Below are 21483 nucleotides of genomic sequence, written 5' to 3'. Positions count from 1 at the left end.
TTATGATACGCCGTGTCTTGGGGTGTGTATGACTCCGGTGGAGGAGGAGACTCAGGCGGGGAGAACTCTGCCTGTTGCTATATGTCGTTCTCACTATCTGTGAAAGTATCCAGGTCAGGTGGCGAGAGCTGCTGTTCAGTGAGTGCTCCGTGTCTAGGAGCGGAGAGTCAGGCTCAAGAACCACAGAGATATCCTGCTGATGCAGGAATTGTTGCTGCTCCCTAGGCTGGTGTGCTGCGGAGCGTGAAGTGTGAGCGGCAGCCTGGAGTGATTTTGTTTCACTTTTGTAGGAGCCACGAGACGTTTGCGAGTGCCCTGCAGGGGGTCGGAATCTGCTCCGGGGATGGCAGTCAGGCTCGGTGCCGACAAGAATGGAACGTGCTGCCGGCAATGGGTCCACCGTTGGTGCCGGCAGGACCAGTGCAGAGGAGAGCTTCCCTCTGCGGGAAGTCGGGTCCCTGCTTTTGTACCCCGTGTGAGTTGCTGCTGAGATGATCAGAGTTGCCTGCTCTCGGTGCTGTCAGCACCAAGGGTAAAGACCTTGTGGGAGATCCTTTACCCTTTTGAATATCTCTGAGAGGAGACATTAGGGCTTCCTGCCTCTTCGCATGAGAGGGTGAAGCCGTGTTCCTGGTCGGTTCTGACTTGGCAGGGGAGCATGAGGGAGAAGGTTTACTGCCCTTCTCCATAGGCAGCTGCAGAGCTTTCTCCATGAGGAGCATTTTTAGCCGCAAGTCTCTGTCACGGCGAGCTCTAGTTTTTAAGTTGGTACAGGGGAGACACTTCACAGGGACGTGTGTCTCACCAAGGCATTTAACACAGAGTTAGTGCCTGTCAGACCGCATCAGAGACTCCTTGCAGGAGCCACATTTCTTAAAGCCAAGAGACTAACTTGAGGAATTTTTTTTTTAAACTAACCAACTATGCTAAAGGAAAGGGAGAACTGGGAAATGGCTAGCTAACTATTTCTATTTTTCTCTACTTATTTCCTACAGTAACCAGGGAAGAGATGAGCACTGCCCTGAGTCCTATCTTCAGCTCAGGACGGTTGAGAAGGAACTGAGAGGGGTGCAGGATGTGCGCGCTCAGGCAGACCCTAACAACGCCGTGAGACAGCAGCTGAGCGCATGTGTCCTGACCAGGCACTGCTATCAAAGATCTCTGATCACCACCAGAATGCACCGTCACCTGGAGTGGAGAACCCATAGGGATAGCATTAGAAGAACCACCATGGGACATGCCCCCAGAAGTCCTAGCAACATACATGGATACAGCAACTTGGGCAGGGCTTTGCAGTGTAGTTTGAAGGTCCAGCATAGCCCCGGCTAGGCTAACCCAAGTGCAAATCATCTGGACTAACTCTACAATGAAGACATTGCCTATCATCGCCTTTCTTTGAGCTCAAGACGTGCCAAAAAAACTTGGTTATCCATTAAAAATTTCAATCTGTGTTACAGTGAGTGATGAGCAAGGTTTCTGGGAGAGAAGACTGTGACAAACAATGTCTTAAATTACTTTTAGATAAATCACTCTTATGCTTGCAGATTCTCTGTCAAAGGATGATGATGATAGAGGATAGATTTTGAAGCTGTATAGTTAACAAGGAAAATTTGAAAGAAAATAAAAGACTAAGTAACCCAGCGAGTTATCTAGTTGCACAGGCCATCCCATTACCACAAGTCCATGCTACAAATGCATAAAATGGATGCATTTTAAATTATGTTTTTGGGGGTTTTTTTGTAAAATCTGCATTGTTCACTTTGTTACCTATAATACACTATACTTTATTTCTCAGTGGCGTTTTTGCTGATATATTATGCATTCAAAACAAGAGAGCAAAGGCCGTCTTCCTATTTGTCTAATTCAAATGCTGTGAAGAGAAATTCCTTCCAAATGATGATGATCTCCATAAAATAAAAGGTATAAAATATATTTTTAAAAATCCTGATTTTCCTGGTAAATGCCAAGTTCTCAAAACCATGAGAAAGGAAACATTTTTAATGCTAATTCCTTTCTGGGTCCTGTATTCCACCAGGACAGCACAGATACATAGCTCTTCTTCATAGGCAGATCTGACCAGATAGCAACCAATTACAAATTCTCCTGGGACCAGAAGAGGAGAAAAGACAAACGAGGCAATGTCCAAGAATGGATCTTAAATTACTGCCCTGACTCTGTGAACAACGGCTGCAAAACCTATCACCTGAAAAGCAGGCTATCCTCCCTGATTAAATACAGTGTGCACAGATTTAAAGAAGCCACTGTTGAGACCCAGCTCCAGAAGCCACATTAGAAAGTGGACATGGGCTGCAAACAGGCAGAGCAAGGAAACCTGCCAGTATGGGCTGAATAGCACCACTACAACCAATGAGCTTCCTACTCTCTTTCATCCTTTTGTCTCCTGAGCTCATTCTACTTCTGAAAAATGATAATAGCGCTCAAAAGCCAAAGCCTTACCCCTGCCTAAGTTTTAGTGTCCCAAAGGGCAGATGCTGAAGTATGTTGCTTCTGCCCACCTGGCCAGCTGAAAGACTGTCGGATAAAGGCTTAGGACAAAAGGGAGAGGGGAAGAGAGCAATGGAAACTTGGATTTTTAGTGCCCGACATTTTGCCTAGCGTGCATACAAGGATGAATTACCCATATGTCCTGTGCCAATAAATCTGGGACTCAGATGTAGAGTACAGTTTGCTTTTTTATAGAAACCAAAATATCAGCCCCTATAATATATGCCACAGTGTACATGTCCTCCTTATCTGAACATACCTTGTATAAGCTTATTCAGGTACTGATGGAGTTAAGATCAGTTCCAGATGCAGCCATATACATGCTTTATACAAGTAAAATGCAAATACGATAGTAACAGAGAAAGCCCATACTTTCCAGCATTGCCAATCCCAAATATTCAAAAATCTCAAGTCAGGCCCCAACAAACCATGGGTATGTAAAAAAATAAAATAAAAGTTGGGTTCCTTTTATTTACTTTCCACTTTTTGCATTTTCAAGCTTTTCTCTCAACATGAGGGCCAGAAATTTACATGTATTAAACATGGAAACTAAGATTCTCGTATAATCCCATGAATCCTGAAGCTGGGGCTTTCAGGAAAAAACCCACCAGAGACCTGGAGATTTCCAATAAAATTGTGAGAGTTGGCAACACTGAAGAAACATCTAGCAAATCTATTTTACAGCTGGTACAGGAGTGCTCCCACATGAAAAGCATTTCAAAAGACAGATTCAACTTTCAAAGTTAAAACCTTCAGATTAGGGATGGTAAGGGAGGAATAATGAATGGTCGAACAAAGTGGGTGTGCACTGATAGAAATCTGCTATAAACAAAATAATTTCTCCATTACAATAAATAGGTAAAGTGTATATTTATTAGCATAGGGGAGAGATATAGGAACTGCCTTGACATAGATAATATGCTGAAATGGAGAAAAAAAAAAAGAGAGAAAGAAGTAGAAGTATAAAACAAACATCACTGACCTTGTCATAAAGGAGAAATTAAATGTTTGTGTAAAAGAAAAACAAACAAAATACTAAAGAATCAATCCCATACCAAAAATTTTAAGATTGCTGAGATTACTGAGATGACTGAGCACATTGATTTTTTCAAAGTTTGCTACCTAATATTTTATCCCTGAACAGATATCAAGTGGCCATTAGAAATATTTAACCGAAAGGCATTTCGGCTAACAATTATATTACAAATCTTAAGTCTTAGATGTAAGATTTTGCAGAAAAATGTTAAGAGAATTTACATAAAAGAACTAAAGTACAGTACTGATGGTTCTGATGCCAGATACCTACTAAGGCCAAAATGAAATATGGTTACCATGAAGAAAACAGAAGTAGCACTACTTTGTCAACACTTGCATCTGAAGAAGTGAGGTTCTTACCCACGAAAGCTTATGCTCCCAGTACTTCTGTTAGTCTCAAAGGTGCCACAGGACCCTCTGTTGCTTTTTACAGATTCAGACTAACACGGCTACCCCTCTGATATTTGTCAACACTGAGGTTTAGGAGACTACATGACATCTAAGATGCAGGCTGAGAACTTGCTTCTAACTGAATCAGTCTGCTATGAACCATCACTATATTCCTTGAGGAACTACTGGGCAACATTAGAACAGAAAAGTAGAACCCAGGTACCCTACAGTTGACAGACATACAGGAAGAAACAACAATCTCTCGTCAACAAAATACCAGTAGGGGAAACTACAGCTGGGAATGTTGGCCTCACCTTTGCAGGTGACACCAAACATGTGGAACATTCAGAAAAAGAAAATATGGAAATGGAAAAGAAATGTTCAAGAAACCACAACTAGAGAAACTGCATTTTTTAATAATAAAAACATAGAAGATTTCAGTAGCAGACGTAGAAACTCTACCATATAGTCAGCAGGTTTCTTCAGTTGATCTAAGTGCTTTCTCAGACAGAATTCAAAACCAGATACCATCAAAATACTCCCATAAGCATTAGGCTCTTCCCCCAACTCTTCTCATCTGTCTGTTTTCCCAGAACTGTAGGAGTATACTGTCCAATTTAGAGACAGAGATAAAATAATTTGCCAGATGGAAAGAGGATTTAAACATCAACTTGATTGATTTAAACATCAAAATCTCATTCTATCTCCACTACCTCCACTCATTCTACCTCCACTACAGCTCAGAAATACAAAATAAAAAGGCAGGAATTTCTAGAACCAAGTGCTACGAAAAGCATAGATTCAGCTAAGCTTTGCTTTTCCCAGTGAAGCAGAAGAAACCAGGAAAGACAATGGCTCTTGCTACTACACGAAAAACAGGAAAGAAAAACTGTATCAGACCCAAATATTATTTATTATTGTATAACTTCCAGCCATTCTTATCCTCTTTGAGCTTACCACAGAACTCATTGTTTTGTAAGTCAAATAAAAAACCCTTACATTGCTCCTCATATAGACTAGTCACACTCATAAATCCAACAGCCAAATACTAGCAAAGAAGGAAAAAGCAAGTGATTTAATGTTTTCACACATCAACACCTCAGCATCTGGCAGCTTCTATTTCATCAATGGTAAGAAAGAAACTGACGGTTGAGGCACTAGGGCTCACTGTCATTCTATAGCAGGGGAAGAATAATGGAATACCATGGAATTTTAAAGTTCTCGGCATTTCGCCATCCATTTTGCACTAGAAGTATAGATGGGAGTCTGTGACAAGTGACACCTTTGGAGAAAGGAGTCCATTGTAATGACAATTATCTTATGTATTTATAAGATGCTATAAAACACTTATAGCATATCCAAAGACACTCCATGACCAGGGACTTGCATACATGCAAACTCTCACTGTACAAGGTTTTTTATTATTATTATTTCCTATAACATTAAACCCTTTCAGGAATTTTCCCAGAATTCGTTTGTAAAATTCAGGCTTTCTGTAACACAAAGACAGATAATCATCACTTGATTGTTCCACAGTGACTTCAGTTATAAAGTGAACGCAAATTTGAGGGCTTGCCTCAGAAGAATTAATATTTTAATTTTCAAAATATTATGTAAAATGTCTCTCTCAGTAAGCGTTAATTATTGATTAGATTTCCTCTTGAGTGTTGAAAGCAAAGTGAATCTATGTAATTAGGGCAATAAATGTTAACTAATGCTGTATTCAGTATGCAAAAGCACCTTGAATGTCACACCAATAATTTATCCCAATTAATTGTATCTGTCTGTCACTTAATTAGATAAGAGCCTTAAAATTCAAGAGAACAGTGTATCTTTAGTTGAACTGCCAATTTATTATACTTTTTCAAGACGCAAATGTTTCATTAACTAAGTTGTTTTCAGATTTCACAGAGTGAAAAAAACAACCATGTCTAAATAACAAAGCCTTACACAGAAGGAGGGAATTCATATTTATTTGAAATGAAATCAGCATTTACATTTAGTTTAAATTTAAAGATGCAGCTTCTGGGCAAATATTCTAGAAACAAAATTACTTTTTTTAAGCAGGACAATAATTGTGAGGAATGCCATTCTCAAGAAACACATATGAAAGAATGAATGAACAGATGGAACTGTTCCGGCTGGTGGATGCCTGTGATCTCTTTCTGGTAGCTGTTCCCTGAACTGAATCAGGAAGATCCCTTTCAATCAATCAAATCAATAAATAAATCTGATTCACCGCTTTCACCAGTTGTGGGATCAAAGAATATAGAAATTAGAGATAGTTATCTGCCAACAGATGAGACAGAAGGAGATGTGGAGGGAATACTTGGGGTACGTCTACACTTACCGGAGGGTCCGGCGGCAGGCAATCGATGTTCTGGGATCGATTTATCACGTCTGGTTTAGACGCGATACATCGATCCCGGAAGTGCTCACCGTCGACGCCGGTACTCCAGCTCGGCGAGAGGAGTACGTGGCATCAACGGGGGAGCCTCCCTGCCGCGTCTGGACCCGCGGTAAGTTCGGACTAAGGTACTTCGAATTCAGCTACGTTATTAACGTAGCTGAATTTGCGTACCTTAGTCCGAAGTGGGGGGTTAGTGGGGACCAGGCCTTGGAGTTAGTACATACCTAACAAAGGAACTCTGGATCATTGAAGCTTGCCTATGCCTGAAACCAAAATTCCCAATAAGCTCCAATAAGACTTAGATTTTTGTTTTTGTGACTCCATTTGTTTTCCATTATGGCCATTTTCATCTTCTGTTAACATCCTTCTGAGGTGAGCTCTTTTATCTGATAGTACCCATCCTCAGCCCAAGCCTATGATCGACTTCCCTAGCACTGTGTTGTCTTTGTTTGTCCTGAATCAAAGATACTCCAGGATCCATATCACTCTGAAAGCCCTGATCAGAAACATTGTCTAGGAAAAGATAAGTGAATTTCCTTCTTCCTTAAAGCCACTATTACTACTACATAGAGAGAGACCCTGGAAGATCAAATGATAATGATCAAAGTTAGGAAAAGAAAATGGGTCTCATCCGTATGCAAACAAGAATTGTCTGAGGATGGTAAAGCAAGAATGCTTTGAAGATAAGCCTCTTTTAGGAACTTATTTAGATGTTTCGGATCGGGCATGAGGTGAGGAATTGGCACAACTAGGGCCTGGTCTTTTCTGCATTGATCTGTCTTGCTGCACCCTGGGAAGGTGAGCAGGGGAATCGGGCATTCAGGATTATCTGCCCGACCGCACTCTGAAAGTGAGACAGGGAAACAACACTGTTTCTTTTGAGTTTATCCCCTTAATTCTGCTTCAGATGGTGGAGGAAAATTGGGCTCAAAGATTGCTCCAAAAATAATTTAAGTTGCTAGTGATGTCCACATGCTCAAAGAGGCTGAGCTCATTTGTCTCCCCTCCCTCAGATGGCTTCCTTCTCGGTTTCTCAAGGAGCTACTCACCTGGGGCTCAAGGACGGGCTGCCCCAGAAGCTCCACTCCTCTCTGTTGCATGGCATCCAAATGGGCCAGATAGGTCTGTGTTTCCCCTGGAGGTTTCAGTCTTGGATATGAGTGGGGATCCCCAGGGGGTGGAGGGTGGTGGAAGGGGAGTTCTGTTATAGAAGTGGCAGCAAAGGAAGATACCTGGGCCAAAAGCCCCTTACCGCATTCTCTGACATGGGCAGTGTCCATGCTGTGTCCAATATCCTCCATCTGTGACCCTTTAGGAAGCAGAGGAGGAGGAGGTAGTTGAACTTTGCAATCAGAGACGTGGTAGCTCGTGCATGCTATGGGGACTCAGGTGAAAATTTCCAACTAGTGCACTGGTCTTCTGACTTCACTCCAATGAGTTGGAAGGGTAGGGAGGGAGCAGTTGCCCTGGAACCATTCTTTTCCATTCCTTCCTAGTTCCTTTCCTCCTGGGGAGACGATGCCAAAGCCTGGCCTGGCCTGCAACTTGCCCTTGGATCCCCTCCTGCTGGGGAAACCCTGCCCAGACTGGCTTGGCTGAGGATCAGGGCTGCACCTGACTCCCCGTGGCTACCACTCAACAGTATGTCCAAGCTGCATTCTGATGCAGTGAATTGGAGCCAAAATTATGCTGTGTGTACTGAACTAAACTGAGTCTCACCATGCAGAGTGTGAAGAAACAGAAAAATGAAGCAGAGAGACCTGGCTACCATAGAGAACTCTCAGTGCCATATATGCAAACAACCTTATACATGCAAATTACCTTGAGGTCCTGGGTATCTTAAATATTTTAGTTCGAAACCAAGACTTGTTTTTAATAAATTCACAATATGAGCCAGTTAGGGCTGTCAAACGATTTTTAAAAATGAATCGTGATTAATTGTGAGATTAAAAAAAAAAGTGGTGATTAATTGCAGTTTTAATCAGTCCAGAGTTGGTTGGCCGGGGTGGCTCCATGGGGGACGGAAACAGGAAGGGAGCAGGGTGGTGGGAAGAGGGGCACCCCTGCCCCAGAGGCATGCAGCAGTTCCCCCCTGAGTATGGCACCCTGGGGGTTGGCCCCTCTCGCCCATTCCTAAAGCCAGCCTCATCCAGTGGGGAGGGGATGGTGTAGGCAGCATCTCTCCCCCCCTCCCCCCGGAAGGTGTTTAACAGGGTCTCCCAAATTGCCCACAGACAATAGGACTGGGTCACTATTAATTAGTGCAGTGGGGCGAGAGACCCCTAGAGTCACCCGGGTGGGAGAGGGCGGGGGATCCTGCAGCAGTGGCTCCAAAGAGCCCTTTCCCTGCTTTGTGTCCTTGTGACTGCTGGCGATTGCCCTTACTTCTCCCCTGATGTAAAACAAATAAGAAGATTATCGCAGGGGGAGGGGGCGCAAGACCGGCCCTGAGGATTCCAGTAATCTGCGCGTCTGGTCTGGATATTATGGAGTCTCTTGTCCTGCTCACTGCCACAGCTGGTGCCTCCCTGGCTACCCCCAAATCCCATCTCCAGAGGTGTGCAATTAACTCTCGTTAAAAAAATTACACATTAATTTGTTTTTAATTAATTGCATGCGTTAACCTGGGGGGCAGTGTAGCTCCCTGTCATGGTGGCAGGGAGCTGGCACAGACAGTAGTCAGTCAGCATTTCCCTGAAGGGTTCTCCCCCTCCTCTGGGCTAGGAATCAGGGCCTGAGTGAGCAAGATCCTGCTAGTTGCGAGAGACCAATCAGATGCAGATGCAAGGGACGGACCAATCGGGAAATGGACCAAATCAGGACTCTTTCTGAGCTGCAATGTCTGCTCCACAAAACCCCCAGACATTGCCTCTTATTTGAACATTCTGTCTGGATAGAGAGGACAGAGGATCAAAAAAAAGAGGCCATGTCTGGGAAAACCCAGACATATGGTAACGCTGCGGATATTTTCTCAATGAGATTCTCAAATTATATTTTGTTGCTACGGTTATGTTATCTCTTACATTTCTGCCACAAAAGCTGGAAGCCTTCTACACCACGGATGTGCCTTCTTGTGGCTCTGAAGGATTCTAAAGATTCCTAGATTTCCATTTCTTCTATAAAGCTCACAGACTGAGCTGAACACCTAAATCCAGTTTAGTCCATATGTGGTCAAACTTCAACTAAAGTCGGATAGTTTAATTCCTGTTTCCTAATAGCCAGCCTCAGTCTAAAACTCATCCTAAATAATTAGAGAAATGTAACCTGGGAAATTTCCATGGAAGCCTGTAAATATCTTTAGAATGTCTGAAGCCAGCAGATCTTTGTTCTCCCATATAATGTACCCCGGATTGCTATAACTTACAAACTTTGCAGAGGCCTATAGCTTGGGAAACAACAGTAAGGAAGCTATGGGGAGTAGGCTTGGCAAGTCAGTCAGTCAATTGACCAGTCAAATAATGTCAGTTGATGGCCTATTTGACCATGGTCAAATATTCCAACAAGAGTACCCTGCTGTAGTTGGTGTCCTACTTTTTTTATTTTATCATGGTGCCATCTGTTTGCAAGCCTACTTAATTGTCTTGATCACTCATGTTACACTACATGCTAATGCCACCTGTTTGGCAAAAGGTGACAAATCGAAAATTGAGCAACTTCACTGATATTCTTGAATAAACATTGTATTTCTATATGTATGTATTTATATCTTTATTTGTATACCAGGCCATTAATGTACATGGCGGTTTACAAAGCACATTAAGTAAATTAAATGACATGGTTCCTGTCCCAAACAGCTTACAATCTAAACTGACTAAGCAAATACAAAGAAATTGGGCGGGGGGGAGAGGAGTGAAGGATTCAGTAATTAAACCTCTTCCCCCAACACAAAGAGAAAAACGCTTAACCATTAAGCCTCTCCCTTACAAACAAAACTATGACAGCAATTAACTTTTTTTATATTATTTAACAATATTTAATCAATATTTGACTGGTCAATAATATTTGGACCAGTCAAATACCCTAGTGGGGAGGTTAAAAACAAACAAAAAAAAAACCTATATATTCCCACTGGAAGCTGACCTTGGAATTCTAAAAGTTGTCACCGGTAAATTATATTCTATTAAAAGAGACTACTGCATCTATTTTTTTTGCCCCCTATTGTTACACAAAACACCTATGATCTTTAGAAGTGGAGAGATTAGAGACTTTTTTTTTTTGTATTTGATCAGTTCTTAGTGCAGTTTTAGCTACATATAATCATTTTCACAAGTTCCTTGTATAATCAGTTAGTTTCCCTCATTGCTTGTGTAGGTGTTTCACATAGCAAAAGGGAAGATAAACATCTTTAAAAATAGGAACATGTGATTGTAAATTGGCAGAAGGAATTAGAGGGCAGGTGCAATATTGGAAAGAACTCTTTGTGAAACACGAGATTTCAAATTGATAATGTTCCTTTGAAACACTAAATATGCACCAAAACCCCCAAGTTCTGAAAGCAGTCATATTTCCCAGTAGTCACAGATACAGCAATAAAATAATCATAAAAGCAATGTTGACTACGAGTTTGGATTTTTTGTGTCTCTTTTGTTAAATAAAGCAGATTATTCCCCTTCTCAACACATACTTAGGAACAGACTCCCAAGTCCAACTCACAACCGGGGTGCCATCTTTGTACCCTCCCACTTCTGGGCTACTCTTGGGGCTGAAATGGCACCTGACCATAGGTGCTGGAACTAGGGGTGCTGTGGGTGCTGCCGCACCACCTGGCTTGCAGTGGTTTCTATCATATACAGTTTGGTTCAATGGCTCTCAGCACACCCACTATACAAATTGTACCAGCAGCCCTGCACCTGATGTAACCTAGGTAGCAAAGGTTTAGCATGCTACTGCAAGGTGCCTGTGGGCTACAACACTACTGAGAATCACCACAGAACACAGTATTACAGGCCCATCCTCTCTCACCCTATCATGCCCCTTGTGCAGGGACCTGTGGTGGCGGCATGTGCACAGCAGGCTACAGAGGTCCTATGCATTGAACTGAGGTATTCCTTCCTGGCTGGCTGCTGGGATTCCCTGGAATGCCACTGCAGCAATATACAAGGGCTATTAAGCTAGGGTGAAATTTTCACCCCAGATCTCCCACGCCTCATTCATCCTGCACAAAAATGTAGCATGAAGGATAGAAGGAGTCAGCAGGGGAAAAAACAGAAAAAAATATAGTAGGTGGGGAAAGGGGGAATTATAGATGAAGAAAGGAAGGGAAAAAATTAGACACAAGAGACTGAAAAGCTAAGGAACAAAGATAGGCAAGAGAGAAAAGGAGGGTGAGACGAGAGCTCAGGAAACACAGCAAGTAAAAATATGATACATTGTTATACGGAAAGTTTATTGCCAAGCTACTGCAATAAAACACACATTCCTGGTTGATATACATGTCAGGGGACATGCTTATGTGGAAGGAGGAGGCTCAGAAGCCCTGCTTATAAATAGGAAATGAGCACAGGATCCTAAAGTCTATACAAACAGGAGAAAAAAGAGAGAACTTGCTCTGGGTTGATGCGGCATGTTTGTTTTAGTGGCTTTGGTGTATAGCAAATAGCTGATACAGGCCCAGACACAAAACTGGCATCTCTGAAAACTACTCTCTTATTCTCCAGAATCTCAGCATTCATGTTTTAAAAATTAAGTCTCTAGCTATTATGGCTGCAAAGGAAACCTCAAAACTGTGAAGAGAGTATAACTGAGGCAGAGATGTTAATGATTTCATTCCTCTTGAAAGCAAGGCGAGATGGGTATCACAGATCCGCACAATTCCCTGAGACTGACATCTCATTTTGGTACCACAAATGGGCGGTATTTGGGAGATGCTACAGCTCCCCTCCACAAAAAACCAAACCCAAGAGCCTCGCAGAGCCCTTGTGCATACACAAACTACACCAAGAGGCACTCAAGCTCAAACAGCTAATGGAGCCAAGTGTCATACACAATTATATTTTTAATATCTGCGCAATTTACTCTAAGCAACATCATATTTTGAGGATGCAAACTGAACCTATTTTGTGGACAGAGCTTAGAAGAATATCACAAAAAGAAGAACAGGAGGACTTGTGGCACCTTAGAGACTAACAAATTTATTAGAGCATAAGCTTTCGTGGACTACAGCCCACTTGTTCGGATGCATATAGAATGGAACATATATTGAGGAGATATATATACACACATACAGAGAGCATAAACAGGTGGGAGTTGTCTTACCAACTCTGAGAGGCCAATTAATTAAGAGAAAAAAAACTCCCCCACACACCCCTTTCCCCCCTCCCCCCCCAGTTCAAACCCTGGCTTTGGTGTGTATTTGTTAATACTTGCCAGAGCCAAGTTATGGTCTGTTAAATTTAAAATGTTCTAAAATGGAGGAAATTGCATCAGTTATTTCAACATTTTTCAGAGGGGAGGAAAAGGACCAGTTGGTTGAGGGCTGTGAAGCAGAGGACCATATGGCAAAGGAAACAAAGCATCAATTTACCTTCTACCCCTGAACCAGCTGGTCCTCTGAAATACCTGATGCACTTCAATCCCCTCTCCCCTTCAAACTGGCAGTGGAGGTCCTCTTCTTCCCCCCTGAGGAAAAGGGGAATTGGTGAGGAGAAAGACTGTGTTAGAAGAGACAGAGAGGCAAAACTTCTCCTGTCAGATACTCCTGCTGCTCTATCTACTGCAGGGAAAGCTGAGGACCCAACATATTCCACAGCCAGACACTCGCTTCTCCCATTTTTCCCACCTCAACTTGCCATGGCTGGTGAATTTCACTTCACCAGTCAGTGAGAAGCAGCATCCCTAAAGATGCTGAACTCCCCTAAACAAGGATGAGAAGGAGGGAGCTCCATTTTCAAGGCAGTGGGGCACAATACTGCAGGCAACCAGTGGGGGCGCTGCTGGATCCTGCAGCAAAGCAAAGAGAGCAGCTGCTTTCTGTACTCCTGCCTAACACAGGCAGCTGCTGCAAAACTTTCAGAGGATCTGCAGGGGAGACAGTGAACAGAGGTTGGTAGGCAGCACTACCTACTGTTACCCACATCTATGGGCCTCAAAAATAGCAGCTTAAGTGTAGGACAGCTGGAGGGATAGCTCAGTGGTTTGAGCATTGGCCTGCTAAACCCAGGGTTGTGAGTTCAATCCTTGAGAGGGCTACTTAGGGATCTGGGGCAAAATCAGTACTTGGTCCTGCTAGTGAAGGCAGGGGGCTGGACTTGATGACCTTTCAAGGTCCCTTCCAGTTCTAGGAGATGGGATGGGATATATTCTGTAGCCTGGTGTTTCCAAAGGGACTGAAGTATAAAGAGGAGGACAAATAACTTACAACTCTCTGCACTAATTATACAAGTTTGCTGTGATGGTCGTTTCTCACAAAAGGGTGAATAAGCTCATTCAGGATTTCATTTCAGACTCCAAGTCTGTCAGAAGCACAAACCAGAATCTGACTCATCGAACCCTCTATCAAAAATTCAATTTTAACATCTGTTTGTTCTTTCTCACTTGTCTGGCTGTTTCCTCTCCTCCTGGATACTATTGATTGTCACTATCTGCAAATCTAAAAAGCCATGGCTAAGAGAAATAAGAGAGCATGCCCGTATGTGGGGTGGGGATAGGTATGTAAATAGTAGGTGCTGTCTGGATGTAATTTTGCTTTACTCTAATTTTTCACTTCACTTTTGCTCCCATTCTGTGAATACCCTGAAAATACAGGGAAGTAAATTACAAAACAAAAAAACACTTGTTATAGCTATATTGGGATGTGAAGGCTTTCTCTGTCAAAAACTACCATTAACAGCAAAAGGAACAGGTCGCTAGCTGCCTGTGGTACACTTGCTGTGAAAACTGAGATCTATGATTTTAGACTATGGAATAATCTCCCAAAGAGAGAAGTGGAAACCTAACTGCTTGAACTGGACTGCACAAAGCATTACACAAAGTGTGCTGATTGGAACAATCCTGTACTGTGAGGAGGATAAACTGGGTCAATGTGGCTCAACAGGTGTGCTGCAACCTGGAAATGGTCACTAGGAGATATCCTGTGGGTTGTACCCCCCCCCCCGGCTAAAGGAAACAAAATCCCTGGAAAACTATGACCAATAGTGAAACTGGTCAGGGATAGGTTTGAAGTAGCTCTCTCCTTCCCCACTCCTTCTGGTTTGCTGCGCGTTGCTTCCCTCCACTCCTGCTTGTTTGCTGTGTGTCCTCTACTCAAACTGACAACAATTGCTCTGTTCCCCACCCCTGAATGCATACCCACAATGGCTTGGCTCTGGGACAGGTAAAGAAGTGCTCCAAAGAGGTGTAGTACAGGATTCCCAACCTGCAGAGTTCAGCACTGTGCAGGTAAGGAGGAGGAAAAAGTCCCATTCCACTCCATAGCACCAGCTCCCCATACCAGCAGTCTTACCAATCTTGGGAGACAACCCCCTTGATGCACATACACAAGCCCGTCCCCACCTCCACATCATTTAAAACAAAAAAAAAATCTACAACTCATAAGGCCAAAAAGACTGTCCCGTGACCCAAAATCCCACTAGGACTGTGGAATATGGTCAGTCACTGGATGATATTTTTAGTCATTTTGCAGGTCACAGACCAAAAATGGACTGAAAACCACTGGACTAGCTAGAGTTGGAAAACCTCTATTAGCCTAACTTCCATGGGGAAAAAAAGTGGAAATGAAAATAAAACGCAATTCTAACAGTCTTTAAAGACTATTTCTACAGGGCCTCTACTACAGCTATGGCTGTTTATTTGTAGAATAATAGAACTGATTCATTAGCATTTTATGTGATGTTAAAAATCCCTTTTGCAAAACATTTTCTACCTCTGCTTGTGATCTTCATGCCCTCAGAAGTCAGTCCCATGCAACTTCCCCATGTGAATTGGGGAGAATGTCACAAAGCTAGTAGTCCTCTGGTGGGTACATGCATGGAGGGAGGAAGAGACCAAGGGAAGGAGGATGGGAAGGAGGCAAAGAGGACAAATAAAGATATGGAATAGTTTCAAGCTCTTTTCACTTAAACCTCTATTTCCGGAGAAGTCGTTTTATTTTATTGACGAACAGCTGGAACTGAAAATGAGACACCTTCAATATATAGCCCAGAATACAAACATTAGAGTGTTCCATCAGAGGTAAAAGCTGAGAGTGTGAGGGTCACTAAGCACAGCAAATGTTTCAGTGACAGGAACAATTTTGTTGTATAATTTTAGGTCAATCCACTGTGTACATTTAGTAGACTCATAGACTTTAAGGTCAGAAGGGACCATTATGATCATCTGGTCTGACCCCCTGCATGCTGCAGGCCATAAAACCGTCCCTACCCCTTCCCTGGACTCTGCTGTTGAAGTCCCCAATCCTGTTTTTAGTGACTTCAATCGGCAGAGACCCTCCTGCTAGAGATCCCTGCCCCATGCTGCGGAGGAAGGCGAAAAACCGCCAGAGGCTCAGCCAATCTGCCCTGGAGGAAAATTCCTTCCCGACCCCAAATATGGCGATCAGTAAGACCCCGAGCATATAGGCAAGAGTCTCCAGCCCGACCCCTGTTAGCCATTATACTATTTACCTACCATTGCTTGGCTTTCCTTGACTACTATGTTTTACCATTAAACCATTCCCTCCATAAACTTATCTAACTTAATCTTAAAACCAGACAGGTCCGTCACCCCCACCGTTTCCCTCGGTAGGCCGTTCCAATATTTCACCCCTCTGACGGTCAGAAACCTTCGTCTAATTTCAAGTCTGAACTTCCCCACGGCCAGTTTATATCCATTCGTTCTTCTATCCACGTTAGTACTAAGCTGGAATAATTCTTCTCCCTCCCTTGTATTAATCCCTCTAATATATTTAAAGATAGCAATCATATCCCCTCTCAGCCTTCGCTTTGTCAGACTAAACAACCCAAGTAGTCAATCCTCAAGATTTCTCATTTCCCCCTGTGCTGATATAGTCCTGTTGGTGTACATTGGCCTGCCATATAGAGCATGGGGGGAAAAAAAGTCTGAAGCACAGTCTAGTCCAGTGGTTCTCAACCAGGGATGTGTGTACCCCTGGGGATACATAGAGGTCTTCCAAAAGGTACATCCACTCATCTAGATATTTGCCTAGTTTTATCATAGGCTACATAAAAAACACTAGTGAAGTCAGTACAAACTAAAATTTCATACAGATAAAATGAGAGACTAAGCAATTTTTCAGTAATAGTGTGATGTGCCACTTTTGTATTTTTATGTCTGTTTTTGTAAGCAAGTGAGGTGTAGCTTGGGGGTAAGCAAGACAAATCAGACTCCTGAAAGGGGTACAGTAGTCTGGAAAGGTTGAGAACCACTGGTCTAGTCGCTAACGTATAGGCCTAGGACTCAGGTGATCTGGGTTCAGTTCCCAGCTCTACCTCAACTTGCTGTGTGACCTCTGGCAAGCAGACATCTGTGTTTCAGTTTTTCCTAATGGCATAATTATATCCAGTTAAAAGCTTCTAAGCTTCTAAGTGTTCATTCATTAATAATAGCAAAGTGCTTGGTGATCATTGGATGGAAGGTCTCCAGAAGTGTTATTTTATGGAGTTTAACCTGACCACTCCTGAAATTATACAATTATCTGGATTTGTATTGATTGCACTGTATAAATAACTACTGATATGTTCCATTAAGTGGAAAGATGTGGGGGGAAAAAAAAAACTTGTGAAGTGTTAGTCAAAAGAACAAAGTGCAAAACAGCCAAAAATATGTAGGAAAGTCATATGGAAAAGTTAAATAATGGGATGCCTTTTAAGGGTTTAACTTTTCTTGGATGGCTAAAGATGTGTGTTATAAACAAATAATTTGGACAAATTATCAATACAGCTACCATCATTTTCTGCATTAAAAGGTAAAGTAATAGCGAATTTACAGTCACACCACTGTTAAAACAAGGTCAGCCAGCTAGGTAAGTAAATAAGTTTAATTAATTTATATTTATTTTGGTAGTGGTGGTGGTTGCAGTAAGATAGCTGCTATTCTGTTATCCTTATGAAGGATAATAGATTTAGTAATTACAGTACTTTTTCATTCTAAAATAGTTCTATGATGTTTTTGAGAAAAATAGTGAGGTTATAGCTACAAGAAGAACATTTTAGCAGTCTACAGGTTTTATGACAATACATTTTATATTACAGTAGAACCCTGTTTATCTGATCCTCCATTATCCAGTTCTCTGTATTAACTGAACAACCAGCACATTCAGATCCAGAAGCAGGTGACCTCTCCTGTAGCTGCTAGATGGTGCTGCAGCCTCGCACTCTCCCATTGGCCAGATTATCCGATTTTTTTTTTTGATTATCGGATATGGCCCCGGTCCCAATTAGAGCGGATAAACAGGGTTCTGCTGTACTAGTAGGTTGTTTATTTTATAATTGATTTAGATCAAATCCTGATTCAACTGGCTTTGCTCTGGTTCTATTAATGATTTGGGGAGAATCATTCTTCTTCCACAGTGCAGAACAGCAAAGCAGCTGCTAACTCAGCTCATTGGAGTTAGTAGCAACGAAGGCCACCAAGCTCCAATGCACACAAAATTTCATTATTGGGTCAGCATAGATATATTCCCATTCACTATGCTCCTTGCCCACCTAGCCTCAAATTCCTACCCCTCTCCCGCATTTTCCATGCTGCCATGAAGTGGCCATTATTAAAAATATATAAACCATACCATGTTCTACCATCACCCAAATCACTGCAGCAGCAAGATTGTAAAATGTATCAATAGGTTTTTGGATCATTAATGATTTTTCTTTTTAATAAAGAAGCCACTCTAAAGCCACTCTGCACAGGGTGTAATCTCCTTGTGAGGCCTCTCTGCAGACATGGGATGCCATACAGTGGAACCACATGATTCTGCTGTATTTAGTGTCTGCTGCACTGATGGAGGGTGTGGAGACAAGATTTGGCCTTTTGCGTGAAAGGCTTTGAATGCTACAGAACTGAGCAAGACCAATTACTTACTTGGCAGGCATTATAAATCAACTGGTGTTCCAATTTTTTGATCCCTAGAATCTGTTGAAACATTTCATACAGCTGTTCTTTGCTCAGAATAAGTTCCGATACAGCACTTAACGCCATTCTATTGGGCTGTTTGCACAAGTCCTCTTCTCCCCTGCATATGGCATCATATTTGGCTATCCAAGAGCTTAACACTGTCTCTTTGCTTAATCCATCAATCTCTGGCAAACTTCGGACCCTTTTTTCTATGTTTTTCTTAAAAACATCTCTAAAGTCATTTGCAGAGCATCCTCCACTGTGAACCATTCTGGCAACTCGGTCACTCTTGAGAAAAACCTTTTAAAACAAAACAAAAACACACAGTTAGGTATGGGCATAAATATTGAATACCCTAGTGTATAGGAATTACAGACTAGTATTGTGCTACTATGAAAAATGGCTTTATAATATAAATTACACATGCAAAAATTGTTAAGTGTTTATCATAAAGAAATGTATTTTTTTTTATAAGTTAATGGCTTAAATTAATAAAAGAACCAAACAACCTTATATGAAACTCTACATAGAATTACTATAGACAAATAAAATTCTTCTGAATGTGCAAAAAATTAATTTAAAATTAAGACTTCCCCTTTCCTCCATGGTCACAAGGGAAATCTAACATGAATTGTAAATATTTATGAAAATACAGTCTCCCAACATCTTATCAATTCCTCCTGAAGATAAATATATTTTTAAGTGAGACTTTTTTTTTTAAGTCCATTATTTTTTGAAACACCATTAGAGGAAAATGCATCCCTCCGCAAATTTTTCAACGGTATAAACTCAATAGCAGGATGGAAGTGGAACAACAGTGTTATAAGAGTTGAGAATGAGTGGAGCAGGTGCTTCACAGAATCATAGAAATGTAGATTTGGCAGGGACTTCAAGAAATCACCAAGTGCAGACCCCTGTGTAAACAAGACCGTGCCTGATGGATGTTTGTCCAACCTGCTCTTAAAAACCTCCAATGATGGGGATCAACCACCCTTGGAAGCCTATTCCTGTACTTAACTATCCTTTTAGTTAGAAAGCTTTTCCTAATATCTAACCTAAATCTCCCTTGCTACAGATTAAGCCCATTATTTCTTGTCCTACCTTCAATGGACAAGGAAAACAACTGATCATTGTCCTGTTTACAATAGCCCTTAACATATCTGAAGACTAATCAGATCCCTCCTCGGTCTTCTTTTCTCAAGACCAAACATGAACAGTTTTTTTAACCTTTCCTCATAGGTCAAGTTTTTCTAAACCTTTTATCTCCTCTGGATTCTCTGCAATTTTTCCACATCTTTCCTAAAGTGGGGCACCCAGAATTGGAAACAGTTATCTAGCTGAGACCTCACCAGTGCCAACAGAGCAGGGAAATAACCTCCTGTGTCTTACATACAACATTCCTGTTAATATACCACAGACTGATATTAGCCTTTTTTGAAATTGCATCACACTGTCGACTCATCCTCAATTTGTACTCCACTACAACCCAGAGATCCTTTTCAGTAGTATTACCATCTAGCCAATTATTCCCCATTTTGTAGCTGTGCATCTGATTTTCCCTTCCTAAGTAAAGTACTTTGTAGTTATTATTGAATTCAGGCCAATTCTCCAATTTGTCAAGGTCATTTTGAATTCTAATCCTGTCCTCCAAAAGTGCTTCCAACATCTCTTGGCTTGGTGTCACCTACCAATTTTATAAGCATACTCTTCACTCTATTATCCAAGACACTAATGAAAATATTGAATAGTACCTGACCCAGGACAGACTCCTGCATGATCCCACTAGAGACGACCTCCCATTTGGCAATGAACCATTGATAATTATACTTAGTACAGTCTTTCAACCAGTTGTTCACCCACTTTACAGTAATTTAATCTAGACTGAATTCCCTAGGTTGCTTATGAGAACGGGATGTGTCTAAAATCAAGATCTATCGTGTCTACTGCTTCCCCCCATTCACTAGGTCAATAACCTGAGAAATAGGAAATTAGGTTGGTTTGGCATGATTTGTTCTTCACAGATCCATGCTGGTTATTCCTCATAAACCTGTTATCCTCTAGGTATTTACAAACTGATTGTTTAATAATTTGTTCCAGTATCTTCCCAGGTAACAATAAGAAGTCCAAGGATCAGAGAAAACCGTGAGGTGGGCAAGTAAAAATACTGAAGGGAATAAGATGATCAGTGCTAACACAGGATGGTTGGGAGTACCAGAAAAGAGAACAGTGGAGTTAGTGTTGCATAAACTTAGATGACATACTGCAAGATTCTCCGTTGAAAAGTACAACACATTAGAAGATCAAGGCCAATATTAGGTAACTGCAAAAACAAATATAAATAATTAATTGTGAAGTTTTACTAGTGTTTTGTAAGTTTTTAAAATTTAAATAAATTGTATTCATACATTCCTTTAAGACACTCCTTATGTATGGAATTAATCTGAATAGCTACTTGTGTTCAGCTCTTTAGAAACTCTCTTCAAGACTTATTTCTATCACCATGTCTGCAAGAAATTGTCCCACTAATAACTGTAACAGACAGGAAGAGAGGCATTCCGACATAGCTGATATCTAAGGGGGAAAAAAAGAAGATGCATACATTTTGATTGTACCCCTCTCCTCCACCTTTCGAACATAGTTTGCCTATTTAGGCTGGAAGCTCTTTAAGGGACAAATTGTCTTTCGGTGTGTTTGGACAGCACCTAGCACATTGTGGGCACTATCAGAATACAAATGAAAGATGACAACAACATACAGGGTAAGTCTACACTTCAAGCTGGGGTCGTAATTCCCAGCTCAAGTTAGTACACTAACAACAGAGTGAAACCACAGCAGCGCAAGTGGCAGGAAGGGCTAGCTGCCTCAAGTATGTACCCATCTGAGATGCCTGGAAGGTACTCCAGGCAGCTGGCCCCTCCTGCCACTCATGTTGCTCCAGCTACACTCTGGTAATTTTAGTATGCTAGCTCAATCAGAACTAGTGCAGGTATGACTCCTTGTGCTGGGAATCACATCCCCAACTCAAAGTGTAGACATGCCCGCTGTTGTTATAGATTCCACCTTCCTCCACGTGCATGAGGACAGTGCATCTAGCCAAC

General features: G+C 41.8%; 1 protein-coding gene across 14 annotated transcripts in view; it reads right to left on the bottom strand.

The window, feature by feature from the left end:
* The window catches only part of CADPS2 (calcium dependent secretion activator 2), a 568361-nt gene that overhangs the window by 359207 nt on the left and 187671 nt on the right, over positions 1-21483 (bottom strand). For all 14 annotated transcript variants that reach the window (XM_065555914.1, XM_065555920.1, XM_065555939.1 and 11 more), the window contains exon 3: positions 18353-18685. In XM_065555914.1, the coding sequence (XP_065411986.1) occupies positions 18353-18685 (333 nt within the window). The remainder of the gene's footprint in view (positions 1-18352; positions 18686-21483) is intronic.

Source organism: Chrysemys picta, chromosome 1 (assembly GCF_011386835.1).
Source record: "Chrysemys picta bellii isolate R12L10 chromosome 1, ASM1138683v2, whole genome shotgun sequence".
Taxonomy (NCBI): Eukaryota; Metazoa; Chordata; order Testudines; family Emydidae; genus Chrysemys; species Chrysemys picta.
Note: the sequence above shows the minus strand (reverse complement) of the source record. Positions and strands in the feature narration are given on the sequence as shown.